Source organism: Monopterus albus, unplaced genomic scaffold (assembly GCF_001952655.1).
Source record: "Monopterus albus unplaced genomic scaffold, M_albus_1.0 scaffold146.1, whole genome shotgun sequence".
Lineage (NCBI taxonomy): Eukaryota > Metazoa > Chordata > Actinopteri > Synbranchiformes > Synbranchidae > Monopterus > Monopterus albus.
In genome coordinates, this window is record NW_018128026.1 from 740,429 (window position 1) to 766,012 (window position 25,584).

General features: G+C 40.6%; 2 protein-coding genes across 2 annotated transcripts; one reads left to right on the forward strand and one right to left on the reverse strand.

Moving 5' to 3' along the window:
* Positions 1-5,106: 5,106 nt before the first annotated feature.
* Positions 5,107-24,947, forward strand: gcc2 (GRIP and coiled-coil domain containing 2). Its single transcript, XM_020614437.1, has 24 exons — positions 5,107-5,297; positions 5,977-6,039; positions 6,213-6,297; positions 6,396-6,475; positions 6,604-6,708; positions 6,962-7,466; positions 7,854-9,706; positions 9,885-9,948; positions 10,109-10,209; positions 10,438-10,536; positions 11,867-11,986; positions 13,146-13,310; positions 13,595-13,699; positions 14,014-14,176; positions 14,420-14,520; positions 14,742-14,819; positions 14,943-15,080; positions 16,232-16,353; positions 17,039-17,215; positions 17,521-17,729; positions 19,334-19,561; positions 20,431-20,570; positions 22,201-22,402; positions 23,119-24,947. Exons 1-24 carry the CDS (start codon positions 5,292-5,294, stop codon positions 23,190-23,192), a joined length of 4,983 nt encoding a protein of 1,660 aa, XP_020470093.1. The 5' UTR covers positions 5,107-5,291; the 3' UTR covers positions 23,193-24,947.
* tmem223 (transmembrane protein 223) lies at positions 20,759-21,932 on the reverse strand. Its single transcript, XM_020614438.1, has one exon. It carries the CDS (start codon positions 21,698-21,700, stop codon positions 20,891-20,893), a length of 810 nt encoding a protein of 269 aa, XP_020470094.1. The 5' UTR covers positions 21,701-21,932; the 3' UTR covers positions 20,759-20,890.
* Positions 24,948-25,584: the final 637 nt, after the last annotated feature.

Consider the following 25,584-nt stretch of genomic DNA (forward strand, 5'->3'; position numbering starts at 1 on the left):
GTTTTTAAACAGGGCTGCCTTTCTAAGCTGAGTGAATGTGTACATTAGCTTCCATACTGACTGCTTAACAGAGTAATGTGCAAAACAATGACACTGAATAATAACATACTTACTAATGGTCTTTTAAAAAATATTGCATTTTCTCAGCAACTGGCTAATTCCAGTCCAAATCTCTATGTATACTCAAAGATTGACTATCTTGAAAATCAGATCAGCATATAAGGGGATATCGCTTACCTCATAGCTAGCTGGCTACCTAGTTACAGCCATGACAGTAGACTCAGAATTGGCAACAAGACGGATACAACTGTGCAGGATGTTGTAAGTCTACTTACAAACGTAACAAACGTTAGTTAGATTGGCATGACAAATGTTGCTTCAGTGTCATTGACACAAAGGATATGTCATTGGCTACTAGGGCTGTCACTTCAAGCTTTGAAATTCTAACTAGTGCTCAAGCTTGGGCAAAAATGCAATATTCAGACTGATCTGTAATGAATTCAAAATTCACAGTATGTGTGACAAAGTAATCTCAAATTCAAGGTCCATTTATTAGCTTTTCAGAAATACGCCACATCCCACAGTCAAGACTGAACTAGAAGAACTTGAACACAAAAGGATTTTCTTTGTACTCCGAAAGAGGATGTCTGTAATATGCACTGTCAACTCTGATATATTGCGTACCCTACTGCCCTCAGTAAACTAGGCTGTTGTTCTCCTGGTCAGCACAAATTGAAGAAAAGCAAAGGGCCAAGCTGAAAGGTTTTTCATGACACCAAACTACCTGAGATTTAATGTATGGAAGCGTTTTGGACTCAGTGCAATCCATGGAATAAATTAGAATAAAAGTAATACTTTTTGTTGCCCTTATAAAATACAACTAATATTCCCAAAACAACAAATTTGTCACCTATTAATATATCTTTTCACTCAAGTGAATGAGATATCAGTGCTACACTGGGCTGAATCTGAATTATTTACATAACAGTTTACACATTTGAACAAACTTGATTTTTTGAAAAAGTTGCAGCGCTACTGAAGGGAAACTGTTCGAACACAACAGAAACTAGCTGATCAAGTGCTGTTCAATATGTCAGACATTTTATTCAGCATATAAGTGGGACAGAATTGCCAGCAGTGAAAATAAGCCATTAAACAGCTAAAATATCTAGTACTATATCTAGATAGTCAGTGTCTAGGTGGGGATTATTTGTCTATTGAGTATCTTACTGGTTGTGAGATACTGTATTTTTGCGGAAAACGCTACCTGGTTTCAACTCTGTCGTTTGAGGAAAAAACCCTGCAACATCTGTGCAGGATGTGCAAAATGTGCTGTAAGCATGTAGAAGAGAAGGGCAACAGACAGAACTGAGCAGGGACAGGAGAGAGAGGAAGACTGTTTGTTGTAATCAAGGCTGAGCGCTTGTGTTAAGTGTAGATGCATGCAGGTTGTGCCCATGGTCCTTGATGAAGTGTTGTTCTCCTGCTGAGCCACCAAACAATTTATATACAACACACTGACAGCCTATGGGCATGGAAGAGAACACCGCTACACTCACTGCTCCTTCTTCCTAATCACTCCATCCTTTACTTGTATCCCTCCGCTCACACCGTGGCAGGCTGAAATGAGGGCATTAATTTACTGTTCGCAAAACCAAGTCCAAGACGATGCCGTTTACTGCCAAAAACGTGACTGATAAGTACAATAGAGAACCAACAGCTGATGACTGACTGCAGGCTAAAACAAGAGTAAAGGAGTGTTTGTAAATATATTTGACCCATGGTCTATTGGCTCACAGTTTCTGAGGTGAACCCAGTGGCTTCTGCTTTAAAAAGTCAGAACAACCTGAGAGTCAGAGTGAGATCAAAGGTCAACTTCTGAATCCAACAGATCCAAGGCCCAGCTGACAGGATGCGACTTTGAGATCAATAATATACGAGCATCAGGCTGGGGCATCTAACATTTCTGTCACACTTGCACATCTCCCTGACCATTCATCTAGCACCATCATTGGGTCAGAATTTTAATTTGTTCAGTACTTTGGCTGAATAAATGCTTAATTAAACGATGTTCGCAACCCTGGATCCAGAGTATGTAACAAGGTTATATTTTCTATTAAGATAATGAGGAAATATTGCTACTTTGCATATATGGTATGTTGCAAATATGTTTTGTAAATAAAATGTTTCCAGATAACACCTTTGATTCCAGTCAGTCCTGTGGTACAAGATCCTTGTGTAGTGACCACTGCATTATTAAAATTTTGTATGGTTATGTGCACCCACAGCACTTGGTTAAGGCAGTCTACTTCAGTTTAACAAAAAACATGATCCTTTCCTTAAGTTACAAAAGCACTTTGCTTAAATCCAGCCAAAAACTGGACTGTGAATCCCAACTCCAGCCTGTTGTTAGAGTGATGCACCCACCATCCACCTCAACTAAATCACACAGGCAACTGCACTGCTCTTAATAAATACAGTGGTTTATTCAATCATTTATTAAAAAAATGTCTTTGAACAAAATCCAATCAGTGACTGCGTTGCCTCTACAGTTTAACTGAGAAAACGGTTTGGTAGTATTTGAACATAAATTCTAGGAGACAGCGGCTGCAAATTTATAAAATAAATATTCAACCAAACTCATTTATAAATGCTAGTGAAAAGCATTAAATGAAAATTACAGATTCTGTTTGATTAATGATATACAGTCTCTTACAGATTACCTTCTTTGACACAGAGATTTTATTAACTATTAGACAATTAGAATATGTCATTAAGGTCTGAGCTACTTTTAATGATGTTGGCTCTTTACATGTCATTTTTCATAAGCTTTTGTTATTTTTTTAGAAAACCCATTCTCTTAGGGGCTATAGTGAAAAGAACAATCTCAGAGGTTCTGCTCTCACATTAATACATTAAAATGTCAAAGCTATATGTTAAAATGTCAGGCCTATTAATGGACTTGCCAGTCTGCAGAGGTAAAATGTCAGGAAGAAAACAAGCACAGGATACAATGAACAAAATATGGAGTGGAACAGTGTAAATGCTGACTAAAGATGACAATCTGATCTGAAGGGCTCATTCAAACAAATGCAAATACCTAGGTTGTGATGGAGGAAGTTGAAAATAAATAATACTACTGGTGATGTAATTGGACTTTAAATGCTCCTAAGAATGAATAATAGCTTTGTTCAAGGTTTTAAAAAAAAAGTAAGTCAGAGAAATTTAAAGAGGGAAGAGAAAAAAATTCTATCAGGTCTATATTTTTGCTGGTGCCCTTGGTTAATATAAGCTATGATTGCATGAGATATTAGAATTTTATCTATACTAATCAATTGTCCCTGTTTATTGGCATCAGGTGAACCCAAAACAAACTTATAGTGTCTTCAGTAAAATTCTTGTTCATTCAGATGATAACCAACTAACTGACTCTGTCTTTCTTGGTCTCTGCAGAGCCCCGACTGAAAGGCTTCAATCGCACTGTAGGGGGTTAGTGATATAAACACCCCACCTCACTACCCCAAAAGTCACCTTTCACTGATTGGGTAGGAGGTCAAGTGCAGTGGACAGGAAGAGCAAATAGAGGAAGAAAGTAGGAATGGCAGCTGGAGAGGATGATTATTTCATTGCCACTCCTCACGTCAGTGCTTCTACACTGATTGCTGAGACTTACAGGCAAGATTTCAAATTTTTGACATTCAATCAAAAGTTTATTTCTCTTACATGGCTTACTTTTAAGTAACAGATGCTGGTATTGTATTCTGGTGTTAAATACAGTATAAGATAAGATAAATTCATGACACATTCTGTCAACTGGCAGGAAGATTTTGTTACGTTTGCGCCAGACTGGCTTTTTTCCTCTGTTGACTTTATATAAAGTTATGATAACCTGCTACAGGTTGTAGTTTTATGTCTATTGTACAGAAAATCTTCTTTCAAAAATGGCAGGAAAATTGATGCTTTTTTAAACAAACATCCATTGCATCTCATTTTCCATGTTAGTTTGAAATGCAGTGACTGTGGAGACAAAACTAGGAAGGGAATGTAAGGATGAGAAAGAGGTAAAGAGAAAGAAGACAAAGAAGAAAGAGAGAAGCATGAAAGAATGTTTGTTGCTCATCCTGATAGACCCAGCCGGGTTATTCATTACTCCCTGAATACCATCCAGTGTCAGTTATATTACTGCTGTCCCTGACTGACGGCTATGAGATGGGGGAGAAAAATGGCAGCAAAACACTGCTGGAAGCCCTGGGAGAAAACAAGGGATGGAACGTGATGGATGGGTGTGTTTGACCCAGACGGGGTGGAAGGCAGAGATGGGTCTCTTCCAGATGAGACGGGGAGTCGGCAGAGCCCCTGCCCCTCTGCCCAGAGCAGCCTAGCCTTGACAGGATGAGAGGCATCTCACTAAACTGCCTCCGTCAGTGCTTCTATCACGCGTGTCAAAACAGACACTCTCCATATTCAAGAGATAAAACTGAACCTCACGTGATGGGAATAGAGATGCACAACTAGGCAATCCACTGAGTTTATGACAGGCCTGATGTCAGCATGAGGGCATATGCCTCTCACCTCTCTATAGCAGTCCCTAAAACAACATCCCATATGCAATTGCTGTAAACTACCAAACAGAACAGCAAGTTTTAGGTTCTCAGCCACTGTATGTGCTATCTGCAGCTACCATCTTCTGCTATTTCTAACTGTCTTAGTTATGACTGACTGTCACCAGTGTGTTTTGGTCATTTTGTTCTGGGGCTTTTCAGTACTGGTCATCAAGAGAAGTGTTTGATATCTGTGAGTTTGATATCTCATGGTGATTACTTCCACATGTGAATGGTAGTGAAATGCAAAATTATCTGTCACCATACCTTTCACCCAGTAAATTTTTTATATGACATATAAACAGTACCTTGTATTAAATAATGTAGCCTAATGTAGCCTTATCTATCTATCTATCTATCTATCTATGAATATTTTGTTACAAGAACGTTTCCATTACGTTATTCCTTTGTTAGAGAATGTTATTAAATGTTCTGGAACGTTCCTGTCCAGTAATAATCCAATACCGGAAAAAAAAAATCCTGTTTATCTTGTGACGTCACTTGTTTGACGTTTGCGGAAGCAAGTCCTTGCTAGTCGGTTAATTCAAAACCACAACAGATAGGATGTTTTCGTGTTAAATCTTCTAGGAATCCGAAATAAGTTCGGATATCGCTTTTACTCCGTCCACTCAAGTTATCTGTCACCTTTCTGTGCCTTCTACACGAGTGAGAAGCAGCCTGTCGACTAAAATGGAGGTAAATGTTCATTGTCGAGGGGTTAGCTTTAGCCAGTCTGTCATACGTGTGTGTAGCATATTCAAGTTAGCTAAGACTATAATATAATGTTGTGCCGTTCGTAATAGCGACGCTGAGCTATTCACATTTGTTACAGATTGTCTACTGTTGGCTCAAGGAACTTCATTTCAAATCATGGCATTTAAACGCTCTGCATATCGACACTTAACGTTAAGTTACTAGGTAGAATAAGGCAATACGAAGTGGCATTAACGTCGTTTTATTCACCTGGCACAACAGGCAAAACCCTGTCACATTCTCATATATTTTGACAAAATATGTTCTCAGAAGTCATTGACACTGCTTGACATCCAGTGTATTTGTGTAATATTGATAGAAAGATTAACTATTTACAGCAAAATGCAATGTACTTAACTTATGCTTGTACTCTATATGTGTCATACTGAAATAGAAATATTTTAAAACGTGCTCTTTCAATAACACAACTTTGATAACAAGCAGAGCAACATTTTCCAAGAAAATACTGTTTTTATTGTGTACTTTAAGTCGAGCAGTAAAACAAAACAAAGATCCTAGTAATGTAGCATACCTAACAGATTTTAGCTTTTAAATTAGTTTGTTGCAATTTGCACCCAGTTAGGTTTTTTAAATTTCTTCTTTTTTTCCTTCACCGAAACAGGACCCAGGTGATACTGGAGCCGAGTCTGCAGCTCCATCACCGGCGGGTGCCATGAAGTCAAAGGTGCTTCACTTCAACAAGCACTACACCTATCTATATTTTTAAACATTATTTTTCTAAAAGTTAAAAATAAAATAAAATCTGACATATGTGTCTAAATTTGTATACGCATTATTAACTTTTAGATATGTTTTGGTATAGATTCACACCCCTTTTTGTTCATATTGTATTCTTAGCTGGACACACTGTCCAAAGATGACCTCATCAAGTTTGCCAAGAAGCAGATGGCTGCCATGCAGAAGATGAAGAGCAGATGTGCAGGTGACTGTATAGGCTTTTATAGCTTGTGTGTTTGTGTTTGAGTGTGGCAATGTGGGCCAGTAGTATTTAATGTGACATTACACTATTTCTTTTATCAGGTTTGGAAAAAGAAGTTGAATCCTTTAAACAGCAATCCATAAACAGTAACAGCAGCTCAGATGACTCCACACTAATACAGGTTTGTTTATAAAGCAGTATCTCATGATACATCTGCAATAAATATTCATATGTTGACATGCTGTATTTTATTTCTACACTGCATCGTGATCATTCAGTGCATCATTTGGTGTGTGTGTGATACTGTAGGAGCTGACTGAGAGGATGGATGCCTTACTACTGGAGAAGGCAGAAGCTCAGCAAAGTCTTGCACTGTCTCATAAAGATTTAGAGAGGACTAAGCAGCAAGCCAAGGTGATAATAATCAACAACAAATAAGATTCAGTTTTACATTGTATGATGTATGGTGTACTGGATATACCAGCATTGTATGTTTGTAATGATTCTTACAACATGTGCCTGACTGTTGGGTTTTTCCTCTATAACAATAATAATAATAATAATAATAGTAATGTCTAGACCTTACTTCGTAAAGTGTTCTGAGACGACCTTTGTTGTGATTTGGTGCTGTACAAATAAAATTGAAATTAATTGTTACTTTGTGCAGGAGGATCTAGCAGCACTGCAAAGAGAGCTTGACCATATGATAGAAGACCACGAGAGGAAGATCAAAACCTTAGAGAGCAGTATTCAAGAATCCAACAACAAACACCAAGAAGAAGTGACTTATTTCCAGAAATTACTGAAGGAGCGTGAAGAGAGTGACAGAGAGCGGGAGAGTGAAAAAGAGAAGGAGCGTCAAGCTGAAGACGCCAGTAGAAGAGAGAGCGCAGAGGAAGCCCGCCATTGTTTGGAAGCTCAACTGGAAACCCTGCAAGCTGAACTGGAAGCGATCTGTGAGCAAAAATCCCAGGATATTAGGAAGCTACAGGAGAGCCACCAAAGGGAGTTGACAGAAGCCCAGCAGGAGGTGGAGAACCTGAAGGACGAGCTGGCTCAGAAGAGTCTGCAGCATGAGGAGGAAATGCGGGCTCTGGAGGAGGACTGTGAGATCGAGAGGGAGCGTCTCCTATTGCTCCAGGAGGAGCTGACAGAGCAGCTTGCTCTCAAAGGTAAAGCAACACTCTACTTAAAAACAGAGAAAAGGATGTAGACCACAGGTTTTTTATTACAGTGAAGGGCACTTAGTGTTTCCAGTAGGCAGTTTTATTTGTTAAATCATTAACGCATTGTATTCACAGCAGCAGAGTGAAAGCAGAATTTGGGCTGAGAGTAAATGCTTTAATTAAACCTTATCTCTTAAACCTTAGTGATTTTTTTCTGTTTTTGTTTTGTTTTTTTAAAGCTATGTTAAAGGAGAAGTTACTTATTGGTAGCTGTTGCTCAGCACCAGCATGCTATGTTAATACTTCTTTCCATAGTATAACTGATTATTTAAATAACTGTTTAGAGGAAAATCTGAATGATGTTTTGAGTTTACCTTATCATTGTTTTCCCAGAAAGCTACCTGCAGGATGTGCAAGAGGAAGATGAGGAGTCTGCTCGTGGCTCAGGGATCGCCAAAATGCTGAAGCTATCTGGTCTCAGTCAGGGTGACTCCAGCCATGGTGATGGGGAGGGGACAGAGATCAGAAGACTGAAAGCAGCTTTGGAAGATCTTCAAGCCCAGAACACCATGTTACAGGATGAGCTCACCCTGCTCAGTAATGTGAAGGGGGAGCTAGAGACAGAGCTGGAGAGGGCCAAGGAGGAGTATCAGACGGAAAGGGAAGAGCTAGAATTCAAAATCAATGAGCTGCAGATGACCAGGGACAGTGCCCCTGCTGACCCTGACCCTGACCAGCAAGAGGTCAGTGAAGAAATCAAAGAGTCAGCAGTCAGTCCGGTCCAAGACCAAAATTCTTTGAATCCAGAGGAGCAGCAGAAGCTGAACCAGGAGCTCAGGGTTCAGTGTGAGACCTTAATCGGACAGAGAGACTCTGCCTTGGCTGAGTGTCAGCAGATGAGGAACATACTTCAAGGTGTGGAAACAGAACTGAATGAGAAGACAAACAATTTTGTTCTTCAGTACAAAGCCATGAAGGAGCAGGGGACTAATACTGTACAAGAACTCCAAGAAAAGATTGAACAACTCAGCCAGGAGAGAGATGGACTGTTGAAAAGGGTCAAAGAGGTTACACAGGAAAAAACCACACTGGAGGAGAACATGGAGGACCTGAAGCTGAAGCTTGAAGGTTCCACAGGTGAGAACCAGAAACTCCAGGCATCTGTGGAGGAACAAACAGCTTTAGCCTGTGGCCTGAAGCAATCTGTAGAGGAAATGAGCAGCCAGAATGAGGAGGTCCTCTCCAAACTGCAGATGAGTGAAAATATGACTCAAGACCTTAAAGAGTTGGTGAACACACTGACTGAAGAGCGAGACAAAATACACTCTATGCTTCAACTTCGGGACGAGGAAATGCAAAAGGTGGAAGATGACAGAGCAAGAGAGACACTTTTGCTGAGAGAGAAGAAAGAGAAGGACCTGCAAGTCTTGGAAGAAGAGAAGCAGAATGAAGTGCAACAGCTAAAAGATGAAAGGGAAAAGTTTGAGAAAGAGCAACAGAACTTGAAAGAGCAGATGGAAAGAAGGGAGGAGTCGGTTTCTGCTTTAGAGCTGTCTATCAAAGAGCTCTCCATAGAAAAGGCTGACCTCTGTCAGAAACTGGAAGACACATTGTCAGAGCTTTCCAAAGCCCATGAAGAGAGGGAGGCTTTGGGTTCCAACCTAGCAGACCTGGAGGCTCATCTGGAGAAGGAGTTGTCTGAAAAGCATCACCTAGAGGTGAAGATAAATTCATTGGCAGAGGAGGCAGAACAGGCTCGCACCTCCTTCAGAGCTCTGGAGGAAAATCAGTCTGAAGCGCTTAAAAAATACACCAAAGAGACTGAGGAGCTCCGAGAATGCATAGAAGAGTTGGAAAAGGAGAGGACTCTTTTGAGGAGTAGGCTTGAAGAGGTTCATGGAGAGAGTAGAGTAGAGGAGGTGCAAAAAGAGCTCCAAGCCCACATCAAAGACCTGGAACAGGAAAGGAGCATGTTGAAAGCCAACCTGGAGGAGGTGGTGCAGGATACCGAAGGTCTGCAGAAAGATCTGCAGGACATGAAGTCAGTCAGTGAGAAGATTAAGGATGAGAACATGAAACTGCAAGCCCAAATTTCTCTGATGACTCAAGAGAGAGAAGAGGAGGAGAAAGGGGAAATGGGAGCAGAGATGGAGAAGATGGAGATAGAGAGAAGAGAGTTCAGGGAGCAGCTGACAGAGAAAGACTCCCTCATATCTCAACTGAGAAACGAGGTGGATGCTCTCCAGGTGACCGGAGCTCATTATGTATCAGGTTCATCTTAGAATAGTGTCAATCCCCCCAAAAAATTATATATATAAAATTAATTGTGATTAACTATCTTTCATTGTCTGCATCAGAAGTGTCTAATACTGGGAATTTCGAAAGTCGGAAATTGTCACATCCTTTTTTCTGTTACTCTCTCAGGAGGCTGTTTCCCAGTGTGCTTCCTCTGAGGAAAATACAGCCAATGAGATCACAAAGAAAATAGGTATGAAGGTGACCATTGTCTGTGTTAATTAGTAGAATAAACTAATATTTCCAACTGTCATAAACAATTTGTTTTACTAAATACATGGTCCTTTAATTTGCTTGCTTTTCTTTTAATCTCAGACTACAATTTAGAGCTTTATAACTTCTGCTTGCTACAGGTCTCCTGGAGAAAGAAAACAAAGGAAAGGAAGAGAAGATGAACAAAATCAAGGCAGTTGCAGTCAAAGCAAAGAAGGAACTGGACATCAGTAAGAAAGAGGTAGAGTGAAGAATGGCATGTCTAACCTGTAAATGTTGGTTTGTTATTTGACAACATCAACATAACATTTAAATGAAAAAGTAAATTTACCAGAAATGTTACAGTAGTTATTTAAACAATTAGCAGGGAACAGAAACACACTACAAAATAAGAATTGCAATTGAAATGCAAACTTTTATTCAGATTAGTGATTATATACAGCTGAATTTATTAGTTATCTTTTCCCAGGCTGCAGCACTCAAGGAAGAAGTAGAATCACTGAAAGCTGAGAGGGAGAAAGTGAACAACTCTATGAAAGATATCATCCATGCTGCTGAAGGCTACAAGGTAGGAGACTGCTAAGTTCTCTTGTTTTCCATTTTACAGAAGCATCTAAGAAGTTGAGTTTAATTTAGCATAACATGTAAGTAGGGATGCATAGTTTACTATAAATAAATGTATTGTATATTGGTTTTGTAATAGAGCACCAGTAATCAGTATTGCCTACTGGTTGATGTGTCTGAACATAGACAACACAGTGCAGTGTTTGCATAAATGGCAGAACTGCAGGCATATCCAGGTGTATTTGATGTCCCTTCTTCTGATGAAGAATTTACTCAAGACTCAAGATTTTTATTTGTCATTTATGCATAAACAGACAGTCTAGACATATAGGAATTCTTGTGCAGCTCTCTTGGAGTCAGGTAAAGAGTTAAAAGCCAGAAAAGAACACCTAGTCTCAAAATAAAGTTACGTAAGAGTGACATAGTATAAAAACACATTCAAAATAAAAATGCAATACAAAAAATAAGATAATGGATGAGATGGTGAACTTCAAATATTGTACATAGTATTTCACATAGTGGAGTTGGATATGGTATTTCACCTAGTGAGGTAATGAGGGGTTATTGCACATGTTTCTCACATTTTTGTATTTGCCATCAGTCTTACTGTGGCAGGGAAAAATCTGTTGTGAAGTCTTGTTTTGTGTGTGATGATACTGTCCGCTGTAGGTGCAGTTTTGTGTCTGAACAGGGTGTGAGCTGGGTGGAGTGAGTCTCTGATTACGACAGATAGATTACGACAGACAGATAGATTACGACAGTGCTGTGTGTATAGTATGTCCATAGCAGGGAGTTTAGTCCCAATGATCCTCTCTGCAGTCTTTATAACTCTTTGAAGAGCCTTCCTCTCTACCTGTGTATTGTTACCATACCAAACAGTGATGCCAGTGGTGAGGATGCTCTCTACCAGTCCTCTATAAGCCTGGGTGAGAGGGTACGGTTCAACCCAGCTTTTCTAATTTACATCATTAGATTTTCTTCAAAATAAAAACACAATTTAACCTGTCCCCAAATAAAACTGAGTTTTGATCATTCAATTGATTCCATTCCTAATATGTTACTAATTGGCAAATGGAAGTGCTCGCTCTTCAAAACACATTTTGTGTGTGATGTTAGTCCCAGTGGTCTCTATAAACAGCCCCCAGACTGCACTGTGCTTTATGACTGAGCCACCATTAGTGAAGAAGCCACTCTGTTGTGTCTAATGAGAATTTTGCCTATACTCAGATGTAAATGCAGCTCATATTTGAGATGCCTGGTGTTTACCTTCAAGGAGCTGTTCAGCTGGCTTCTAGTAATGAAGGATATATATATGTGTGGATGTGCGTGTGTAGAACTTGCAGATAGATTACGACAAGCAAACAGAGCAACTGGATAAGGAGCGAGAGAAGGTGGAGGCTGCAGAGAGACAGATTGCTGAGCTGACCAAACGACTCAGCAGTGCTGCCACACAGGTAACACAGATACACAGTCAATCATACACACACCCACACATTACCACTAACAAACACACAAATTGCTCTCACCCACCAATAAATCTAAGCGGTATCACTTTGTCCTGCAATACATTTCTCCAATACTCATCGCATAACTCAGTTAGTTTCTGTCTGATTTACAGCGACTCATTTTAGCCAGCAACATTTTACACACCAATGCTTGACAGCCCAGCACCCACAGATAGCCTGTCAGATGTGACTGGGTGAGCTGCGGAGAAACTGTGTTTATATGTGCTCCTCTCCCCATGCTCATAACTGTCTCTTTCCAATGAGAGAACAACAGGCAGGTAAATGGAGCAGAGTATAGCTTCCATCTGCTGTGTGCTAGTGCAGCACAGTTTTCTGAAGCAGGTTTATTCTTGTGTGGGCTCATGGGTCTCAGGAGGAGCAGGGAGCCTGGGAAGCTAGTCGGGGATCTCAGGGTATGTCTGGACATCTCTGTTTACCAATCATAGTCTCAGTGTTTCGCTGACAGATGATGGGAGGTGGCTGCTGCAGCTGCCATTCAGTGGTCCTTGCAGAGAAAGCCCACCGAGCCCGCTGCTGTCAGATTTGCACGAATGACTTTCAGATGTGTCATGTGCATTCATACAGGCTTGATGCATTTGTCTGCAGGTGCATTTTAAAGGGAAAGCCTTGAGATGTTTTATGATTTAAGTGAGACAGCCTTTTTTTGTGTCCAGTGGGATTGTAAAAGATCATAGAGTATTCTCCACCCATACAGAAATCAGTAATATTCCATAGAAAGTAGCATAGTAAAATCACCAAATCTTACTGATTTAGTGAACTAAATGTTAACAAAATACAAATAACATATTAGTTTTTTAGTTACCAGCACCCTGCAATTCCTTAAAGGTGAAGGATCAATGAACTTCACCAAAAGAATTCTTAGTTGAACATGCTCTTGTATGTTTATCTGTGTAAATCAGGATTAGCAGAGATTTTTTTTTCACTTGATTACTTGAGGATATTGGAGTCAAGCTGTGCCTCTGTGGATAGCACCCATCAACATTTCACAATTTATTGTTAAGTTACAGGTTAATGTGGTTTGGGTAGTGCCATATTCCTGGTAAATTTTCATTTGCACATGTAATCTGGAGTATTTATGCTTTTACAGAATGAGGCACTAAGCAGTGAGAAGGAGGACCTACTGGCCAGTTTGGAGACCATAAGGGCCATGGTCAGGCAGCTGGAAGCCCAGAACCAAGAGCTGCAAAGACAGTCAGCCAGTCTGGACAGAGACCTTCTGGCTGAGAGAACTATGAAAGAACAGAAGATCAAGGTAGAAAATATGAGACATAAATGTTATGTTTTATTCTTGTGTATTGCTCGAAGTCAAGCCAGCCTCAGCTCTCCTTTATGTACTTTAGCTAATCCTGTAGTAGAACCACATGCGAGTGAGTGAAACATGGTTCAAAGCATTTTATTTATTTATATTCTTATATTACAAATAAGTGTTTTCACATCATAATGCATTCATTTCACAATATGAACTCAGCAGTAGGCTTTTGGCTGACTGAAAGCCACTATGTGTCCATGCGTATGTTTTCTTCCTTGCCTCTCCAGGACTTGACAACTGCAACAAAGGAGGTAGAAGAGCTGACTGCCCAGCTCCACAGGCAACAGCAGCAGTCTCAGCACACTGCTCAGCAGCTGGAGCAGCTACGCAAGGTACACACCCTCAAACACACAAATGCATTTTAGAAACTAGTGTGTGTCTGGGTCTGTTTTGTCAAGCAACTGTCCTGGCAATGACCGGCCTGCAGCCACAGCAGCACTTCTCAGAGAGGAGCAGAGCAACTCTAGCCCACAGCGCATGAACTGCTGTTGGTTTTCCTTTAGTGGAAACCTATATAGCAGAGCAGTGAAAATTGAAGCTGCCAGGAGGTCTGGCTTTGTTGTGAGGTTTGAGACAGCTGACCTGACTGACTTGATGTTTTCGCTTTGCTCCCTCAAATAATGTATCATGTTGATTCTGCCTCTAGGAGGCGCAGCAGAACTCACTGCTCGGCATGGAGATGGCTGACTATGAGCGTCTGGTGAAAGAACTCAACACCAAACTCTTAGAGAGAGATGAGAGTGTGGAGGACTTAAAGGCCCAGATAAACACACACACCCAGAAAGAAGAAATGCTCAAAGAGGAAATCGGTATCCTGACATGTTCACATTTACACTCACTCAGTTACATATTGAACGATACCTCAGCAGATTCTTTTTATGTTGCACTGTAGAGTTATTTTGTATTTGCATGATAATAAAAACATAGCAGATTTAATCACACAGTTTACAGCATGATTCCACAAATCATTAAATAAAAACTCTACAGTAAGAATTTCGGCTATTTTCATGTGTGTGTGTTATGAACATGTGCCTGTGTATGTCTGTCTCCAGAGTCTCTGAAGTCTCAGCTGGACCAGGGGGAGGAGAAGACCTCCAAGATTAAACAGTTGCTGGTGAAAACAAAAAAGGACTTGGCCGATGCCAAGAAACAGGTATGTGTGCATGTGTGTATTTATTTACTGTTTGTAACATTACTGCCTGATGAATGTAAATAGTGTTATGCATTCAGGTGTGGAAAGTATTATAGAGGAGACCTCGAAGAGGTCGGGAAGAGTTACTCATTTGAATGCTGATGTATTTGCATACGTGTGGTTATGTATTTATATTTTCATTTTGTGTGTCTCCCTATGAATGTGTGTGTGCATGAGTGCAGGAGAGCTCCCTCATGATGGTGCAGGCCTCTCTAAAAGGAGAAATGGAGGCTAACCAACAGCAGCTAGAAAGCTCCAAGGTAACAAAGGGAGCACTGGACAGCAAAATCTCTCAGCTGTCCATTTTCATTAAATATATAATAAGCCAACAAGTTGGTCATACATAAGTCACGTAGAAAGTGTGTGTGTGTTTATGTGATTAGATTGAGGTGTGTGAGCTGACGGCCGAGTGCCATCGTCTGCAAGAGCAGCTGAGGTCTGCACTGGAAAAGCAACAACGAACCAGCAGCTCCCTGCAGCAACATATCAACAGCCTGCAGCAGGAGAGAGACACTGCTCAGGTACACGCTGTTTGTTCAGGTTCAACTAGCCTTCCTCCACACAAATAGAATACAGACACACTCACAGTGGCCACTCAACAGATCCACCAGAGTAGGGTAGATATGATGTGAGTTGCTCAAGAGCACACCAGCATTAGTGTTTGAGATGCTGTCCTCATCCATTCCTCCACAGCTCAATAACACGGATTTTGGAGAACTAAAAATGGTCCGATGAGTCAAAGAGCTCATAAATATAACCGCTGAAATGCTGCTAGATGGTAAAACAAAAAGATGAACCTCTAAATGAAGCATTTTGTGTTCTGCCATAATCTATCAATCAGGCTTCACTTATAATGAAATAGGTAATAATAATAATAATAGTTTAGTATTTTCAGTTTATTATTAGTTTCAGATTGCCCAAGATGACAACTTGTAATTGTTTTGTGTGTGTGTCTAACAGTGCAACATCCAATTCTATTTCATTTACTGCAGTTAAAAACTGAGAATCAGCCAATTCTCCTGTTCATAACATGACACAGATGATTGTTTGTGCTTAATGAATGACATAATAAATGATCACAGCTGTTTTTGTCAGACCACTAATCTATTTATCAACTTCCTGTTTTGGTACTAGTATGACAGGCGTTTTTTTCCACAAAGCTTGGGGTTAAGAACATTTTATTCATATTTATCCAAATGTGTGATCAGTGTGCAAATGCTAGGAGAGATTTGTGCATGACGGGTATTGCACACAGTGTTTTCATGTTAAATTTAATGCTACTTTTTATTTACTTAAGGCATTTATATAATAGTGTTTTATTTTTTCAGAGAGAGAGAGAAAACTCTACAATGGGGGTATGATTCAGTGGAGCATCATCATCAGTGAAAAAAAATTACACAGGGCTTTTGGGCACTGTCCAATTTATTTTCACAGCTGTTTTCTCATTCTGTCAAAAAAATACCATGTCGTGAGGAATATTTAGGAGCATTAGCATCAAAATGAGGTTAAAAATCATTAAGTGTCCAACAGAAATGACACCCGCAGATCTGCTCATCTGTTACGGCCTGTTTGACTCTTGCAGTTTGACATCCTCTTCTGAAAGAGCTGCAAAGATAAATCTACAGGTAACATGCTGTGTCATTTGCTGTGTATCTCTTTGTGTTGATTCCAGACTGAGCTCATGGCAACAACAAAAGAGTTTGAGAATTACAAGGTGCGAGTTCACAATGTGCTCAAACAGCAGAAGAGCAAAACCACCACTCAGAGTGAAGGAGACTTTGGCAAACTAGAGAGGTAAGGACAGCACCTGTAAGAAAATGATATGCAAAAGAATATACAGGGAGGCAGTCAGAAAGCATGGCTGTGAACTGTGTCCTGTGTCCTGTTAGTGTTAATGCAACCTGGACAGCAACATGTTTTTGTTGTGCTGGCTCTGTACTCCAGCACACTTGAGTGTTCACATTCATTTTGGTTGTACAGTAGGGGAACTGTGACCCTGTCAGTGTCCTGCTGTACTGTTTAAAACTGAGAAGTGTATAAGCAGGACTGCTGTTAAGACACTGGTCACCCTGTAGACAAACTCTGATGCTGCATCAAATCTATGAAACACGCTGACAGATACGTGGCAAGACAAGTAGCTAAATGCAGACTGACATAATAGTTAGTTGTGTAAAGACATGGTAAGAAATGTTTTAAAACTATAGAAAAACTGATGCTATTGAATATTGTGTAACACAAGGAAAAGGCCTTTGCAAAATCTGTGCTGGATTAGGTTTGATAAAACAGCTTAGTCTTTCCATAAGATATCTACAGAGGTGGGCAAAATACAGGACACTAAAGGAATTTTGGTGTTGATATAAATAAATCACAGGTAGAAACTCACTTGATCCATATTAAAGTTAACACTGGTTAGCAGTATGTGTCGGTAAACACTGTCGGAGCGATATGAGTGTAATGAATGTGATGTGTCGTCTGGTAGGGAGCAGTTGTCCAGTCAGGTAGAACAGCTGAGGACCAGGCTGGCAGAGGGCCAGCAGAGCCTCCAGAGCAGCGCAGCAGAGCTGCAGCAGCTCCAGACAGAGCACGATACTCTGCTGGAGAGACACAACAAGATCCTCCAAGAAACTATTAGCAAGGAGGCAGAGCTCCGTGAGAGGTGAGCTGGCTTGACTGGTTTGGTTTTATTTGATGCTGTCATGTCAGAAATTTTCCAGACAGTGCATTGTTGACATATTGTATGTTTCTGAAATTCCCTTCATGCCCCTCTTTTGTTGTGTCTTTTCAATCTGACATTTCTTCTGCTGATGTGTTTTTACAATCATGAGACACAGGCACACATGCTGGGAACACCTGATTGGAACTGGCAAATAGCTGTCTGTCAGATGCCTCTCCTACTGGTTCTCTACTAGATGAGCAGTCTTTAAACTCTTCAGTTTTCTCCCACTCTGTCTTCACCTTTAGGCTGCTGTCAGTACAGTCAGAGAACGTGGCTTTGCGGTCAGAGCTGACCCAGGCTCAGGCTGACCTGTCTTCCCAGGTGGAGGCCCAGCGTCAGGCCTACAGGGAGCAGCTGAGGAAGCTGCAGGATGACCACCGAGCCACTGTGGAGACACTGCAGGGCCAGCTGGCACGTGTTGAGGAGCAGCGCTTCAACCTGCAGAACCAGAACAGTAAGCACTGAAGCGAATTAAAGCCTTAAGCCTTTTGAATAGAACAGACCTGATCCTGTACATAAAGTAGCAGTAGAATACGGTGGGGCGACATTATACATCCAGTATATTACAAAGCAACAGAACGATCCAACAAGTGACTGCATTTCAAACTTAGAGCAGTAGACAGGACTAGTGAATAAATGATATCGCATAGAGAGACCCATCAAAATGTTGAATGCTAATGTTTTCTAACTTGTTTACTGCCTTCTTCTGTCAGAGAGGGACAACTGGTGTGTCTGTCAGTAAGAACAGTGGAAACTCATCCATTAGCTCTCACACCACTGCCCTTTGGAGTCATATAGCAAACACACACACACAGTTATAAGGCAAGTGTGTGTGTGCACATGTGTTTTTTCGCTGTCACTTCAATGTGGCCAGGTGTTGGCGCGGTTCCTGAGCCTTGCTCCTCAGTGTGGCAAACAGCTTGCTGTGGCATCTGGAGAGACTCCTCATTAGTGACTCACACGTGCACACCAGGATTAGTCTGATATATGGGGCCAGTTTTAGCCTTTATTAAGTGTCATATTTGAGTCTTTTTACTGCTATTTTGGGATTTAATGGCAGGTAAAACACAGAAGGGTTCACCGTTAGTGTGCTTTACTGGCCATATGAGCAGGCGGGTCATAAAACTCCTGGCCTCTGGACAGTTTTTTACTGTGTAACAAACTGTAAAATATGTTTAGTGTCATTTTATCTAAACAAGCAAACAGTACATTAACAAAAACTACAAATATTATTTCCGTCTTAGAAATGGACCGAGGCTGTAGCTTTTTCTGCTGCTGTGTTCCAGACTCTTGTGGCTTGGCAGAGACTGTGCTCAGTATTTATCTGCAGCTCTCCTAAAGCTCTATATAACAAGACATGTTGTGGCAGGAGCAGGATAAGAAGTAGGGATGGTACACACAATAGACTAAAGATGTTTTTCATGTGATCAGGTACTTGCATGATTACAGCAAGTTTTCGCTTGCACTTGGTTTCGGGCCATTATGGCTAAGGTAACATGTACATACACATCATGTATTAGACAATGTAACCTGGCCGAAGTAGGATTTGATTACCTTGCTCCTATTATTCAGCTGCATGGGGAGAGGCAGAAGACTGGAGGTGGGAAGCTGAGGGAATTGGTTAGGAGTCTGGCCTCTTGGTTCAGTTTCAGGTCCATTAATCATAATCTCATCTTTTGTCCACCCTCTCTCTCAGGCCCCTTATCCTTCTTTTCACAGTTGTCAGTGTTTATGCCATCTGATCTGGTTAATACCAGTGTATCTGGTGCCCCCTCATGTCACAGTGAAGCAGTATCAGATGTCATGGTGAACTCAAGTTAGTTACTGTCATCAGAGTAGGATCAAATGCACACATTATGTGTGCTGAATTGTAAAATGAGCTGTAATTTTATCCATCTTTATAGTTAATCCCAGGTTATGTAGCCAACCCTTAGCTCAGTATAATTGTACTTTCAAAATCAAGTGTTTTGTTGTTTAACCTCTTCCTCTAATATGCATGAATCTTCTAAAAATGATGTAGAAAAAATGTTCTTTTCCCAAACTTACACAACCTTTTAGGTGCAGCATCTGGTCAGTCTGGCCGTAAGTCTCTTGCATCAGACCCTCAGCGCAGAAACACAGATAAGAACCAGGCAGGGCTGGGACTAGTGGTCTTCAGTGACCTCCAGTCTATGGCGAGGGAGGAGGGTGAGGGTATGGAGACCACTGAGAATGAGAGCCCCTCTCCTGCACTTACACCCCTCCCCTCTCTGGAGCACCTTCTCACATCTCCGGACCCCAAGCAAGGTGTGTTTAACAGCAGAGGTACACCCATAATATTAGTTCAGTTTATAAAAGCACCAAGTACAATACTTCATATATCTTACCTGTGGGATTGTTATTTATCTAGTAATTCATTACCTCCGCCAAGGAGATTATATTTTTGGTTCTGTGTGTGTGTGTGTGTGTGTGTGTGTGTGTTGGTTAGCGGGATTACAGACAAATGCCTGGATGGATCGTCAGCATACTTGGTACAGACATGGGTGGAGACAACCCTAGGCTGAAAAGGGTCAAAGGTCAAGGTCACAAAAAAATAATGAAAAAAAAAAAATCACATAAAAAAAAAATTCCCATATTTAACATGGGACAAAAAACATCTCTGTGAAAACTTATAGAACTCATTTGAAATTTAGCACACCTGTAGGGTCGAGGTCTATCACCAGACCAAATGTCATCCAGATCTGACAGCCATTTAAAGTTAACGTTAAAAACCCAATTTAAAGCTTTTTTTTTGTCATAACTTGGCCTATAATGAAGATAGAACCCTGAACACTGAAAGATGCACAGTATAACGGTTTATCATACCCTAAAAAATGATCCAGATCACTGATTTTAGTACACATTTTATTGTTCTAGATCTCATTTTTCACAAGGCACCAGTTTGCATGAGTGAATGTTGTGCCTTGGCGGAGGTACATGTGCTCTTGTCTATTTTTGTAGCAGGATGATAGTAAAGTCTTTGAATATTTCAGAAACACTCCTTATTTTTATTTATTTATGACACTGGCTTACATCTGTGATTCACATAATCGTCTATGCTGCATAAAAAATAAGACATGACTACATGATGCACACACTTGACTTCTATGCCCATGAATGTCTGGTTTTGTCTCTAGAGCCATTTGTGTGGACAGTGGAGCTTACCAAAGAAGAGCTTAGTCAAAAGCTGATGACAGCCACACGTAGCATGGAGCATATGAACAGCCTGCTTCATGAAACTGAGGCCACCAATGCTGTTCTTATGGAGCAGATCACTGTATGTATATATATCATTACATAAGACAGAGTAAGGCAGCAAATGTTTACTGTTGGGAAGCTGCAACAGTGTTTGGCAGTGTTTGTCCAGAGTTGCAGGTTAATTTTTTTGTCAATCAACTGACTGTTTCAGCTCTAGACTGTTAACAGGATACTATGTGACACTAGTAATGAATTAACCTGAACCAGTCCATGTTTTTGATTTTATTTCAATGAAGAGATACAATCAAGATGACGCTGGCAGGCCATTTATGTAAACTCTCATCTGTTGACCAGTTTTACATTAGGTATTGGTGCCCAACACACTTATGGAAACCCAACCTAAATTGACCTATAGGCCCCAACAGTGATATCAAACAGCCTTGCGTTGTTTATCGTCCCTTCTTTGTCCAGAAGAAAGTAGAGCCTGTATCCTTTCACTCGGAGAGGGATAAATACGGGGGACTCCTGTCTGTGGGCGTAACAGGTTACCTGGGACAGTGGCACTGTTATTCTCTGGCCTCGGCCTGGTCCCAAAGGTGATTGTGTAGAAACTGTCACCATCCTACCCCCTCGATGTAAAACCACTCGACCTACAGAGCGACGGCAAAACAGAGTCCCAAGCCCAACGATCGCTGCTCCTACTGCCAGGCATCCCATCGTGAAGCCGTACCTCCAGGCGTTTGACCCCAGGTTCATATCAAAACGCCACATCCCAACCAGCCCGGTGGTGGACGCCTTGATTTCCCCTTTTTCTGAAGCACCTCTCGTGTCTCTGAGCCCGGTGTAGGCAAAGTGAGCCATGTATGTCCAGAAGACAAACTGTCCACCACAGCAGACCACCAGAAGCCTCATGAAGCGGGTCCTGTCGTGCTCGAACAGGGTGACATCTTTGACGGGCTGGGCGGAGGTGGAGAGACTGCGGCGTGCTGCCAGCTGTCTGTGAGCGGCACCGAGGCGGCGTGTGTGGACGGATATCTTATTGCACAGTTCAGAAAAAAGTGAAACTCGGTTGGACCCGCCGCTGCTCGGCGAAGTCTGTGCCCACATGGACGCATTTCGAAAGACACTGACTTTGTGCTGAAAATTAACAAGTCGAAATTGTCTGGAGTAGAACTCCAGCGCCCCACAAAGCAGGCGCTCTAACCCCATCTTTCACGGTGTTGAAATTGTTTAAATATTTTTACATTTAGCTGACAGACAACTAAAATTATGCAAATTAAGAAATCGATAACATGACCAGCTTTTTAATGCTTCCGTGTTCTGTCCTTCTAAAGAGCGCCGCCATAGTTGTGACGTATATACGTACGATGCTTTACTACGGAAAATAGACGTGATCAAAATTAAGTTTAACCCGTCAAAAGGAGTAACGCAATCCCTGTACAACGAGTTTACTTTCTAGCGGTAAAGAAAATGGTTTGGTAAACAAAGGAAGGGTCTTTAATTTGTTTTCTCTATCAAAAATAAATTTAAGTTTTTTGTTTCTCTTGTATTAAGGCACATTGCATCCCCCTTAGCCTGTTGCTTACCTGTATCTTCACAGCAGATATTTTAATATGTCACAAATTGGCACTGAAGAGAAATACAGATGCAATGACATTGTCAAATCTTGGGGTTTCTAGATTTAATAATACTTTCCACTTGCTTGCTAGTTGTTGAAGAGTGAAGTGCGTCGCCTAGAGCGAAACCAGGAGAGGGAGAAGAGTGTGGCCAATCTCGAGTATCTGAAGAATGTCCTGCTGCAGTTCATTTTCCTGCGATCTGGCAGCGAGAGGCAGGCGCTCCTGCCTGTTATTCACACCATGCTGCAGCTTAGTCCAGAGGAGAAGAGCAAACTGGCTGCAATTGCACAAGGTAGAGTATGTGCTAGGTGAACAGTATTTACAAATTTGAAGCATACAAGTACATAATGCTAGCATCTCATAACAAACTCTGTGTAGTGTATCAGAATTTCCCAACAAATATGCAGCACCGTCATATTAAGGCAGTGTATTATTTAACTGATTAACTAAAACACACTTAAAATATAATTTAAACAGGGACTAAGATGCATAAAAACTGACCTTTTGTCACATTAATATTGTTTGGACTAAGATGCATAAAAGCTGACCTTTTGTCACATTAATATTGTTTTAATGATAATGGTTCTGCTCTAATATATTCAATATAAATGTTTGCATTTGATTTACTGAGCATGCAGCCCAGCAGGTGGAACTTGTTGCTGTTGTATTGTAACTGTGGCTGTGTGATGTTTCCAAATAGTAACATCATACAGACATAGACACAATAATACTGAAAGTGCATGCGTGCACACACACACACACACACACACACAGAGTATACAGTGTGCATTTTAGCAGCATAATAAATCTCAAAATCCTAATAACTCACAAATCCAAATACATTGTGTTTATCATGCAATAACTATTACACACACACAAATAATAATTCATGTCTTATGCCATTCATATACACAGATCCCTTTTTATGTGTCCCCAGGTTGTATAGATGTACTATACAAAATGCTTTTATAAATTCAAACCAGGTGTTTTTGGTTCTCCTTTGTGCAGGTGAGGAAGAGGGGTCCGGGTCACGAGGCTCGGGCTGGACCTCCTATCTCCACAGCTGGTCTGGCATCAAATAGATTTCTTGATGAAGCAAATTAACAAAAACACTGGTAGCATAGTGCTAAGATGTTACTGGGCCTTTTTTTCCGTGAAAATCTTTACTAACAAATGATTCTATACATGGGGACAAATGACTAAGAGGTTAACTGGGGAACAATAGAAAAGACCAAGGAATGTACAAGGGCAGAGATTAAAACCAAACCATTTGATGTGAATATTGATTTAATTATCAGTGCAATAGGTCCATTAGTCTCTAACCAATGACACATTTGTCTTCCTTATTTTTACTATTGATGTACTTATTTTTATACAAGGTTTTACTGGGCATGAAGTTTACACTTCCTTGAAGTGATACTCATAATAATTCATCATTAGCACAATGAGAGTGTTGTGAGTGGATATAGTGCATTATGTTTAATCATGTTATAAGAGCAACATAAATTGTGGTGAAGGATTCGGTCAGGAGGGTAACTATGAAGTTAATGGGATGATAATACTTGAATATATTTAGTTATTTAATTATAAAATTTTATTTTGACTTCTAATGGACTTCTACTGTGTAGCACAGCACACTTCAAAGACTTGGCTAGTGTTTCATTTCTTTTGGTACAAATGGCATGTGCTTTACATTTAACTATTTTCAAGGGTGTAAACAAGATGAATACTTCTGAATGTGTTTCCGTTACCTTAGATGCAGCCATTTTTCCATTCCTTGCAGAGGAATCAACATGAAACTGACAACATCTCTGCTTTTACTTATTACTCGTTCCTGCCTGGAATGTTAAAAAAAAAGAAAGCTTTTAGAAAGCAGCAATATGTGAAACATGTTAAACTACCACTGTTGCCCATTTAAAGCGTTCAAGTATATCTGTAATCTCACTGCAGATACAAAGAAGTGCATGTCTAACGTTCTCAGGTTGACCTGACCAACATGGCTGACTGAACACGTTTGTACTTTTTGTGGCTGATTTTTCAGTTGCTGACTAATACCTTGCTTTCTGAAATCAGGAGTTACATTTTCCTTCAATGAGCTGTGAGTTGGCATATTCTGTGGTGGTTTGATTTGTGATTTTTTGGGGGGGGTGGTGTTTATTTTTATTGTCAAATTATTACTTTGTTTCTTTATCTTATTTGGGAATACTTAATGGTTTATTAGTTGTGCTGCTTTTTAATTTCTGAAGCAGTTTGTTGCAAGCCCATCTGCACAGATCTCCTGTGGAAGGACAGTCCCCATGACAGCAAGCCTCCCCGCTGAAGTGTCCTTGAGCAAGACTCATGAGTGTTGCCCAGATCCATGGGTGTTGCTGTTTACACTGTCTGATGATGCCTGACATCCCCTGTTAAGGTGGGAAAACATGAATTCCTCATGGAAATCCCCCTACCTGTAAAACACACATTTACACATTTCTATTATATGAATACACATCCTAAAGTCCTACCATAGATAAAGATAATTAGCCTGTTCATTTGTTTATTCGAGTGGCAGCTTTTGGTGATTCCTTCAGCTTATGTGAATGTATTTTTGTCGAAGCTTTTACAGTATATTTATATTGGTTAACATCAACAGATGCTATGAGAGATTACAGAAACTATCTGTATTAAAGTGAATGGGCATTTTCTGTATGTCAAATGATTCAAAGTAGTTTCAGCCAGGCTTGTTGTAAAGGAATGCTGGAAACATTTTACAAAAGGTAACAAACAGCTTATTTCAGAGACCGTTCTGGTTTTAATTGTTTATTTCCAACTGTAAACAGAAATAAAGTCAACATAGATGGGTAACGTTTGCTCTGTCATACCCCTGTTCTCTCCTCTGTGAATATGTGTGTGAGCCCGTGTGTGTGTGTGTGTGTGTGTGAGAGAGAGAGTGGGTGTAGCCTCCTCTTGTTCAGACCTCAGGTGGAGAAAGCTGTGTATGATTGGAGCGAGTGTATCTGTTTCTCAGGTGGTGATTGGTTGCTTCCCTAGAACAGGGCTGTTAAAGGCCGATGACTCCCCTCTAGCTGGGGTTTTTCTTTTTTCTTACCTCCAGTTGTCAGCTTGTTTTGTGTTTTTTTTTTTTTGTGTGTGTGTGCTGCAAGCCCCTTTGTTGGAGGGATGGGGTTAGTCTTTTTGTTTTTATATCTCTTCTGTTTTTCCTTTTTTGGGAAGTTGAATGAAAATGGGTCTGTTTTATTTTTTAAGTTAAAACAGGGTGTTAATGTTGGGTTTTGTTTATTTTGGTTGGACCTACCCCATAGAGACGGCAAACTGCACTTTTCACTCTGCTCGATAGTTAAAATATAATATGATGTAAGAGTGCTTAGATCTGTGAAGCTGGTCATCTCTGGGTTCTGGGAAGAGGGGAAGTCGTCGTCTTTATTATGTTCTCCTTATGTTCAGCCCTAGGCCAGGGCGTAACACAGCCTTGCT

Coding starts and splice junctions, on each gene's coding strand:
- gcc2 (XM_020614437.1), top strand. Junction 7,467..7,853: donor AGAGCAGCTTGCTCTCAAAG/GTAAAGCAACAC, acceptor TTGTTTTCCCAG/AAAGCTACCTGCAGGATGTG. Junction 17,216..17,520: donor GAGGCAGAGCTCCGTGAGAG/GTGAGCTGGCTT, acceptor CTTCACCTTTAG/GCTGCTGTCAGTACAGTCAG.
- tmem223 (XM_020614438.1), bottom strand. CDS start 21,700: ATGGGGTTAGAGCGCCTGCTTTGTGGGGCGCTGGAGTTCTACTCCAGA.